Source organism: Hyperolius riggenbachi, chromosome 12 (genome assembly GCF_040937935.1).
Source record: "Hyperolius riggenbachi isolate aHypRig1 chromosome 12, aHypRig1.pri, whole genome shotgun sequence".
NCBI lineage: Eukaryota > Metazoa > Chordata > Amphibia > Anura > Hyperoliidae > Hyperolius > Hyperolius riggenbachi.
In genome coordinates this window covers 215,420,183-215,430,838 of record NC_090657.1, presented here as the reverse complement: position 1 = coordinate 215,430,838, position 10,656 = coordinate 215,420,183, and the positions used below count along the sequence as shown (strand labels likewise).

The 10,656-nt window shown below is 44.2% G+C and overlaps 1 protein-coding gene across 7 annotated transcripts in view; it reads right to left on the bottom strand.

Moving 5' to 3' along the window:
- Nucleotides 1-273: 273 nt before the first annotated feature.
- Nucleotides 274-10,656, bottom strand: part of NDEL1 (nudE neurodevelopment protein 1 like 1) — an 82,139-nt gene continuing 71,756 nt past the window's right edge. For 4 of the 7 annotated variants that reach the window (XM_068263705.1, XM_068263706.1, XM_068263710.1 and 1 more), the window contains exon 11: nt 5,070-5,133. Coding sequence is in view for 2 of the 7 variants with exons in the window: in XM_068263711.1 (XP_068119812.1) it covers nt 5,052-5,133 (82 nt within the window). In the remaining 5 variants the exon portion in view is untranslated. Of the gene's footprint in view, nt 5,134-10,656 lie in introns of all 7 variants that reach the window. The other 3 variants (XM_068263712.1, XM_068263711.1, XM_068263707.1) reach the window with 2 other exon arrangements.

Here is a 10,656-nt window from a genome sequence, read left to right as displayed (position 1 = left end):
ACACAGTCCGACCCAAACAGAAACTGTCACTTCCTTACCTGATGTTGAACTCATTCACACAGAGAAAGAAAAAAAAGAAACACAGCCAAGTTATTTGTGTGCTTGGCACTGTACATACTCAGGTCTATCTCATCATGTCACCTCAGTGGTCCTTTAAGCACTCTATTATGCTTATTTTAATATCAAACACTCCTATGATTGTCACTGAGAGTTTGTCTCCACACAGATCATCTACGTACCCCAAACACAAATAAAAAGGAAGACATACAGAGATATTTTTATGTCGGCTTTTATTCCTCACTGAAATTGCCATCGTTCCAGACTGCCGCTGGCAAACCATGATAGTCGCGGGGAAGAGATATTGGCGGCAGCGTCTGCAAAGTCTTCTGCCCTTCATCTGAAACATGCCTTATAGAATCTTCAATAAATATATAGCTAGACGGCCCAAGTTATGTACAAATATCTTAGGCAAAAAAATATTATGTTTACAAATCTATATACAATAAAAACAAACAGAAAAAAAAAATGTAAACAGTCATATCACAACTCCAACATTAAGAACAGGGGGGGGGGAGGGAACATATCTTGTAGCTTAAAGAAGGGGGGGGGGGGAGGTTTCATTAAAATTAAGTGTGCTTTTAAATCGTGTGGGTAGATATCATATTAGCACAATGCCGAGGGGGTTTAGCTGTCCCACTCAGGGTGCCGACACAGGAATTGGTTTTAAACTAATTATTCAAGGGGCTCTCTGGAAAGGGTTTAAACATTAGAACTCAACTGCATGATCAATATTTATAGCCATGTCCATGTGAGTGCAGAACAAGCAGCGCCCCTCCTGGCTATTTATGGGATTACAATGTGAACTGCTACTTTGTAATGGACCGATATATGTCCAGATAGGTGCAATAAAGAAAGCCCATGATAACCAATCGCACATTAGCCATTACAAAGCAAACAGCGTATTCTGATTGGGTGACGTTGCTCTAAGCCAGTGATGGCTAACCTTGGCACTCCAGCTGTGGTGGAACTACAAGTCCCATGAGGCATTGCAATACTGTGACAACTCTAAGTATAACTCGGGGAGGCAGAGGCATGATGGGATTTGTAGTTTTGTCACAGCTGGAGTGCCAAGGTTAGCCATCACTGCTCTAAGCAAACAAATTGTTGTCCAGGTATTTTGCGCCTGCATCGATCTGATCAGCCACCGATGAACTTGGGTAAATGACCTTTGAGTATGCAGCCAGAGCAGCACAGGACAGCCGAGGGAAGGGGGAGCCTCTATCCGAGACGAGACTTGCTAAAAACCCAACAAACGAAAAGCATCTGCAGGAGATTCAACACAACGATTCTGCAGACACGGCCGTTTGCAACACTCGACCGAAAAAAAAACAGAGACGTTCATGCATAGGTCATCTGTAGGGACTGCACGTGTGTATTTGTGCCAACGGCCGTTTGTGGCATCACGGCATGTATACACCCAGCCTCGCATAAGCCATTATTATCTGTATCGATCATTCCTTGTGCCCAGGAACCGTTAAAGGGTCGTTACCGTTCCACGTCGTCGGGCTGACTTAAAGGGAACCTAAACTGAGAAGGATATGGATTTTTCCTTTTAAAATAATGCCAGTTGCCTGACTCTCCTGCTGATCCCGTGTCTCTAATGCTTTCAGCCACAGCCCCTGAACAAGCATGCAGAACAGGTGCTCTGACTGAAGTCAGACTGGATTAGCTGCATGCTTGTTTTAGGTGTGTGCTTCAGCCACTACTGCAGCCATAGAGATCACCAGGACTACCAGGCAACTGGTGTTGTTTAAATGGAAACATCCATATCCCTCTTAGTTTAGGTTCACTTTAAACCGATTTCTGCCGACGATTCGTGGATCATTACTTTACAACAAATAAGATCTAGTGTGTGTACGTGGCTTAAAGCCGACGTCTGTTTGGGGAGGGGCGCGGTCACAGATCTGAATGTCTGTCCCAGGCTCCAAAAAATCTCCAGGCTTCCTGAAGTTCCTAAAGCAAAAAACTATAAAGAATTTAAAAGCAGTTTAATTTCCTTTCATTCCCAGAGAGCCCCTTTAAAACAAGACAGTAACGTGAGTGGGTGGAGCCCTCCCTTAAAAGTGCTTATAGCCTGCAGAGCAGCAGTGGCACTGAGGCACTCCTGGCTGACCCCTGCAGGGAACCGTCCTTATTAGACAGTAGCAGCTCGCTGGACAAAGTGCTGTGGGTTCAGTTGTTACCCGCGGCAACCGCATCTTCCTGTTTTAGAGGATCGATCATAAAATCCACAATCTGATTGGCTGCGACGAACCATGTGACAGCTCACTGCAGTCAAAGCAGCAGACGGGTTAAAGGATAACCCCGCCTCTCTAATAAAAGCAGAATTTCCATTAGGTTTGTAAATAAATTCATTGCATAACTGAGGGGTAATAAATCTCCATTGGGTTGGGGGATGCTTTATGGGTGAGATCAGAACTAAAGGAAATGTGGCCACAGAACTTATTGATCTCCTTTCTATTTGGCCGTTTAAGGCCTTGATGAGGTCATTGGTTGTTTTAAGCAGTGTTTGGGCTGCCCCCTCTGGAAGGTCGAGTAATTACACAATACCGCCAACATTACCGTGTACAATATAAAGCCAGCTAGGTGCATTAGAGAGGTTCGACTGCAAAAAGTTAAAGAGGACCTGTCAAGAATTTGCAGCATTTGCTTAGTGATGGGACCCCCAAGAAGCCTGCAGTACCTCAGTTTCACCACTATCTTGTCCCGTGTGCTTGAGGTTCTCAACATTCCAGGGTCCATACAGACAAACGGCAGCTGCTCTCTTATTGGTTAATGAACCTCAGGATGAGGGGGTGGGGCCTATCCTTAAAGCAGACTAGGGCTTTTTGTGGCTCTGTAATGCTTTAGTGTACATGTGTGCTTACAATGTGGCCCTGATCAATAATGACATCTACTTGCATTATTGATTTCACTCCTTTTATGGTACAGACCAGTTACCTCCCGTATAAACTGTGTCTATAGCACTGATAGTAAACTAGCCACAGTGTGTGCTGATCTCTGAATAATGGTTATGTAACATTTTATTTTCCCTGCATCTTGTAAACTCTGTCTGCATGCACTGCTTTACCATCCCCTGTGCAGCTCATATCCACACTTCAGCACACACACTGTGTACTAAATGATTGCCTATTAGAGGTACGCCTGCATTCTGAGTTCTGAAATCATATGATGAGCTCTAAGCTTAGTAAATTAGGGGATAGGATTTGAACCGCCTGAATATGGAAGTATCTATACAAACTAAATACAGAGGCGCTAATCGTGACCTAGAGACTATATTGAGTACTCCTATCTGTTTATTGCCTGAGGAAGCGGGAACATACCCGTGAAACGCGTTGCACTGTTTGTTTTGGAGTATATTAATAAACCTGTTGTCATAAAACTGACGGTATCTTGTCTGCTTCGGGGAGGCGAGTCCACCACCACCTCCTGAGGGATTTTAAGCCTTTTAGAACCTTTTATCCAGCTGGCGCCTCTGTTCACTCTTACATTAAATACAGTATTCTATATGGCAGGATTTCTCATGTATGTTCTGTGTGAGGGCTGAGCCATTTTCAGAAACGGTTTCATTCTGAGACTGTTAGAAAGGAGATGTGTTTCCATGGATACCCATTCTATTTTTCTGAGCAAGAGGCCTGTAACGAAACAGCCCTCTTCTTAAAGAGACAGGCAATCATATTAACTTTTCACAGGTGAACCTCTCTGTTTCAAAACGGCTGTATTTTATCGTTAGCGGGCAACCAAATCGTGTATTATCCTTAACTGAGCTACGGCTACTTACCGTACTTGGGGGGAGGGGAATCTGCACACAAGTAAAGAGGGAGGAGGTCCACGAAACTGAGGCACAGACAGGAAAGGGTGTATATAAAGGGGGTAGAACACAAAGTAGCATTAACCGTGATGTGCCAAGCAACCATCAATGGCATGGCGGTGGAGGTGTAGGTCATACAGTTTAAACTGACCCTAAACTTCGGCAATACAAACTGAGCGCATAACCATCATCAGAGGTTATCGCGATTGTCTAAGGGAGGTACCAGTTCATATTGCTCACATTGGCTTTAGGGTCATTTTAAAGGCCAACGCCACCACAACAGCAGCGTATCTGTTCTGGGATGAAGCACCTGTCCTGAAGGTTCCACTGGAGAGAGGTCTCTGCAGTAGTTTGCATTTACCCTCATCACAAAATCATTGCGATGGCTAATTTAACTCCTCCCCAATCTGCATATCATCAGGAGAAAGCAACGCCATCGCATAGGTCTGAAGCAGCTGCGACAGTCAGGCAATCTGGCTACCGAAGTCTTTACGAGCTATACAAAGTCCCGTCACTTCATCCAATCGGTCAGCAGCCATATGAAACGGGAACGGTGAGCATGGTCTTGAAGAAGGTGACACGTAAGGACACGAAACAACACATTCTTACTGATGTGAATGTTAACCCTGTAAGAGAAACCAGAGAGTAGAAGAATATTTTTTCTAGGAGGAGGTGAGGGGGAGCCTGGGAAAATCCATGGCCTTTTCCCCAAGTCTGGTGCGTTCTCGGCAGGTGAGGGACGCAAACGTCCTGGCTCTCCACCTGCCGCGTCGAAAGCCTCAGTGGGCGTAGCAAGAGAGGAAGTGAGGTGTAGACACGTGATTGGACGATGATGCTTGTGCCCTGTCGTTGAGACGATACCACAGCCAGTCCACAGCACAACAGCAAACCAGGAGGCGAGAAGAGGAATAGGTCACAGGAAGCGGTGTCCGCGGTGAAACGAAGCATCCAAGATGGTGGCATCTACAGGATATATTGCGCAACCTCATTTTCAGCTCATGTAAATATAGGACGACTCTCTTGTTTTTCTGCCCTCCAGGGGCTGCGTGGAGGCAACGGTTTCCTCCCAGGCAGTGAACAGGTTAAATTTAAGCAATTTTTTTTAATTCGTTTTTTAAAGTTTGTTTTTGTAACTTTCTGCAAAGAGCCACAACAAAAAGTTCAGTCTGTCCTCCGGGGTTCATACGGTGAGCGGGAGCATTCCTGGCGGGGACGGAGGCTGCGATCCGCGGATACCTGGAGGTTCGTAGCCATTCACTGCCCTGCAGACAGAAGACAAGGGTGTTACTGCAATAACAATTCACACATATACCCTATACAAGTCACATGGCCAGAGGGCGGCCGTAAGCCAGCTACAGAACAGGATAAGCAAGTCTGCTGTCTCAAACCGGGCAACATGTTAGGTGGTAATATGCATCAATGGGGATAAAGCAAACGAGTAAAAGCCCGCCTCTTAAATTCTACAACGTGAGAGACTTTTGATGCGCAGTGTCAGCTTTAGAAGTTCTAAGTCATGTCACTGACTGTCCTCAGAGGAGCTCACAATCTAATCCTACCATAGTCCTCATTTAATGTCCTACCATATTATTATTATGTATTTATATAGCACTGACATCTTCTGCAGCACATTACAGAGTACATAGTCATGTCACTGACTGTCCTCAGAGGAGCTCACAATCTAATCCTACCATAGTCATAGTGTCATGTCCTACCATATTATTATTATGTATTTATATAGCACTGACATCTTCTGCAGCACTTTACATAGTCCTGTCATTAACTGTCCTCAGAGGAGTTCACAATCTAATCCTACCATAGTCTTATTGTCTAATGTCCTACTACCATTGTATTATTATAATTATGTATTTGTATAGCATTGCCATCTCTGTAGAACATTACAGAGTACATAGTCATGTCACTGACTGTCCTCAGAGCAGCTCACAATCTAATCCTATCATATAGTCTAATGTCCTATCAGATTATTATGTATTTACATAGCACTTTACAGAGTACAGTCATGTAAACTAAACCCAAATCTGAATAAGGCAAGTTCTAGAAGCAATCTTGTATATTGTGTAAATAAAAAGTATTACCCATGAAAAAAGTTTTCAAGTAAAAAAAAAAAAAAAACACTAACTGTGTACCTATCCATACAGGCTTGGGAACTGTACTCCATTTAGCTTTCACTTTCATGGTTGAGGTCTTACCATTGCTCAGAGCTACAAGTCCCGTGAGCTAGAAGTCCCGTTTCTACACACAGACACATGGTTTCTACTGAAATACAGGGATTCTGGGAAATATAGTCTATTGCTCTTCCTCCTATGGTGTCAAATGGTCACACCTGATTGATCCACCCACCAGCTGAATCCAGAGAAGAGAGGAAGCAAGCTATAATGCAGTGACTATCACATTTGGCCCACAAAAAAAGCTACATCATGTAAGACATTGCTTCTATACAATAGTTACAATCACTTATCGCAAATTGCTTTTAGAATTTGTCTTATTCAATGTTGGGTTTAGATGGACTATAAATAGAGGAAACAAGAATTGCTTATCCCCAATAACAGAACATGAAAAGAATCAATCATAAGAAAACCGCTTGATCAAACAGTTATTTTTCCAGCTGGTCTGCAATTCATAATAACAGAGCTTACAGTGCACACAAACTCACTCAGAGGAGCAAGGAGTAACAGGGCAAACAATGCACAGAAAAAATAGCCAATCGCAGACAACCATTTGTATGATTGGGAGGTTGATGTCAGAGGGGGAGGGGCATGCACACACAGATGCATCCTCAGGGGTGGGGCTGCATACTATGAACACAGGAAAGGGCAGCGAGGGAGGGAGGGAAGGAGGAGGGGCAGGAGGTGCTCTGTTAGAATGAAGTCGCAGACAGATACAAAATGATCACACAGCAAAGAATTAGCATTTTTTCAGAACAGTTCTCAAAAGTTATAGCCAACATTCCCTAGCTGGGTATATTCAGAAACACAAATATGGGGACCAGTTCACAAAGAATATTATGAATATGAAATTATAACAGATTATTTATCTCCCCAGGATTGCTTGAAAAAAATAACTGTAGGCAGACACATAAGCATGACTCTGAATTTCCCCTCAAAGCGCATCAAAAGGGTAAACGGGAAATGTTAGGATGAATGAACCAAAAGAAACATATGGCCATTATGATGTCATGCCATCCCCTTGTCCTCTCAGCCCTGCCAGCTGTAAGCAAGTTAGACATCTTCCTTTCTAGAGATGTAGACCAGGGGGTGTGGCTTGCATCGTTTAGGAAGGGCTTCTAACTGCATAGCTGTCTAAAGGAATGATGCTGGGAGCTCACCCAAGCTAGCAAAAGTAACATGCCCCTTGGAGAAAACCTAGACAGACACACCTCTTCCTGCTGGGAGGCATGCCTCCTAGAGCCTAGAGACCATCTTCTGACTTTTGGTAGACATCACATGTTTAGAATGCACAAAACTGAGTGGTGGGTACTGAGATCAGATTACTGTACCAAGTTTAGATGTTGTTGGGGGGAGGGGGGGGGGGGGGGAGAATTGCCAACCACTCCTATCAAAGGACACCTGGAGTGAGAGGAATATGGGAGCTGCCAGGTTTATTTCCTTATAAACTATGAAAATTGCCTGGCAGCCCTGCTGATCCTCTGCCTCTATTCCTATTAGCCATAGACCCTGAACAAGCATGCAGATCAGGTGCTCTGACTGAAGTCTGGCTGGATTAGCTGCATGCTTGTTTCAGGTGTGTGATTCAGACACTACTGCAGCCAAATAGATCAGCAGGGCTGCCAGGCAACTGGTATTGTTTAACAGGAAATAAATATGGCAGCCTCCGTATATCTCTCACTTCAGGTGTCCTTTAAAATTTCAGATCCATCCCAATCCCCAGGCCATTTTCTCGCCCTGCTTCACGTTTAATATGTTGGGTAGGAAGTCCATTTACATTTTTCATCTTTCTCGTGCACTTTTGGAAAGGACCTTATAATTTTACCCATGTGTCTGTAAATGATGTTATCTTTTAAAGGGAACCTGAAGTGAGAAGCACATGGAGGCTGCCATATTTATTTACATTTTAACTATACCAGTTGCCTGGTTGTCCTGCTGGTCTGAAGCAGAGTCTGAATTACCCAGAAACAAGCATGATGATAATCTTGTCTAATTTGACAATAATGTCAGAAACACCTGATATGCTGCATGCTTGTTCAGGGTCTACGGCTAAAGGTATTAGAGGCAGAGGATCAGCAAGACAGCCAGGCAACTGGCTTTGTTTAAAAGGAAATATATATGGCAGCCTCCATATACCTCTGTCCTTTAAAGCAAACCGTAGACAGTTCTATAATATAACGGCAGTTATCGGATACACTAGAGCTTGCTGGTTGTGGGACATTTATTGCTGCATTCCTTACTCCGCTGCTAGAAAGCAGCGACACCTATAAAACAATATCTAAACAGCCCCTTGAAAACCGAGCATGTTTCCTGCCAGTAGCTTCCTCTGATCTCCGCAATAGAGACTGTCAACAAGAGGCAAATAATGCCACCTTGCAAGCACATTATATGCAGGTTGGATTTGGGTCAATCAATACGAACTTCCCGCCTAATGGTATTGGCCAAAATGCAGAAGGCTTTATTATTAGTATTATTTAGTATTTATATAGCTCCATCTTACGCAGCACTGTACAGAGAGTATATTGTCTTGTCAGTAACTGTCCCTCTGAGGAGCTCACAATCAGATCCCTGCCATAGTCATATGTCATGTATTGTGTAGTGTATATATCGTGTAGCGTGTGTATCGTAGTCTAGGGCCAATTTTTAGGGGAAAGCCAATTAACTTATCTGTATGTTTTTGGGATGTGGGAGGAAACCGGAGTGCCTGGAGGAAACCCACACAGACACAGGGAGAACATAAAAAACTCCTTGCAGATGCTGACTTGTGCAACTGACAATGAAGGAAGGCAGAGGCACAGTTGAAGCAAATAGAAATACCTTTTAATCCACGGTGGGCTGACACACGGTGTTACAGTGGGGGTGAGGGGATGCCTGACAGCTGTTTCGCTAAAAAAGCTTCCTCAGAGGCAAAAATTCATTGTCAGTTGCAAAACTGTATGCTCTGGAGAGCACGTTGAGCATGGAGTACATGATCCGGTGAACCCAGCGTCCATCCACCCACATCTAGTGCCAGTCTGCCTCCTTTCTACATAGGTCAGATGCTGACTTGGTTGGATCGAAGCGGGGACCCAGCGCTGCAAGGCGAGAGCGCTGCCCACTACGCCACCGTGCTGCCCAGGCTGAATAATCTTTGCACACCATGCAAAGGGATGCATTAAAAGGGAAATAAAAACTTGAGATGCTAGCATAATATTGCCCCTGTTTAACTCTAAGGCCACATCTGGAATATGGAATTCAGTTCTGGGCACCACATTACATGAAAGATATTGCAGTTTTAGAGCAGGTGCAGAGACGTGCAACAAAATTGATACGTGGGATGGAAGGTCTCACTTACCAAGAAAGTAGTAGCAGTAGGGTATTGTACCGTGTAAATGGTATCATCCTGATTTAAAACTTCTTGCTTTTACCAAGAAAGGTTAGATAAACTGGGTTTATTTAGTCTAGAGAAAAGACGCCTTAGAGGGGATCTAATTAACATGTATAAATACATCAGAGGGCAATATAATAGCTTGGCGGATGAGCTTTTTGTCCCTAGGCCTTCTCAAAGGACTAGAGGACATGATCTGCGCATGGAGGAAAAACCCTTTAGCCATTTATTTAGGAAAGGGTTCTTTACAGTAAGAGTGATTAAGATGTGGAATGCATTGCCACAGGAACTAGTTATGGCAAATTCTATACTTGCATTTAAAGTGGGCTTAGATGCTTTCCTTGCGTTGAAAGACATCCATGGCTACAATTACTAGGTAATGCCCAGTGATGTTGATCCAGGGATTTTATCTGATTGCCATCTGGAGTCGGGAAGGAGTTTTCTCCCCTTTTGCGCCTAATTGGACCATGCTAATTGGACCTTTCTCCTTCCTCTGGATCAACAGGGATATGTGAGGGAGCAGGCTGGTGTACTTTGTTCTCTGGTTGAACTCGATGGATGTATGTCTTTTTTCAACCCAAATAACTATGTAACCAGCAGAAATGATCAGTGTGTTGTTGCCCATCTCTATTCTGCAAGCTTTTGGATCTGCCCCCGTTTAGCACGGTCATGTAATTAAAGACAGTTCACATCCCCGGGGACGTTTCGCCATGAAGAAGCGAGAAAGTCGCTGTGCGTTTGGGCGTAGTCTCAGCACAGAGCCGTTTCTGAACTGCAGCTGCCTCTTAAGAACACAGCAAGGTCGCTGAGCTTACAATAGCAGAGGGAAGAGCGAATTACCAGAGGAAATACAATGCTGCACGTCACGCATTCCTTGTAATCGCTGGAGACGCTTCATTTAGCTGCATTTATGGCTGGAGCGTGACAGTAACGTGATGTACCTCCAACACATTACCACTAAAGGCCCATACACACGGCATATATTTGTCTGTAGTTGTGAGGCAGCGACAGATGGACAAGAGACAACAGCATATTTATGGCAGCGACAATTCGAGTTGGTGACAGTAGTACACACGGGACAACAGAAAGAGTGAAGACACGACGGAAGCTGCCTGCCACAGACTACGTATAGTAGTAATACTATGGTAGTGACTCTGCTGTCTGTAGGAGACTTTCCTACACACGACAGGACGCCAACAGACTAAGCGATGGTTTGTGAGACAAAAGTCGCCAGA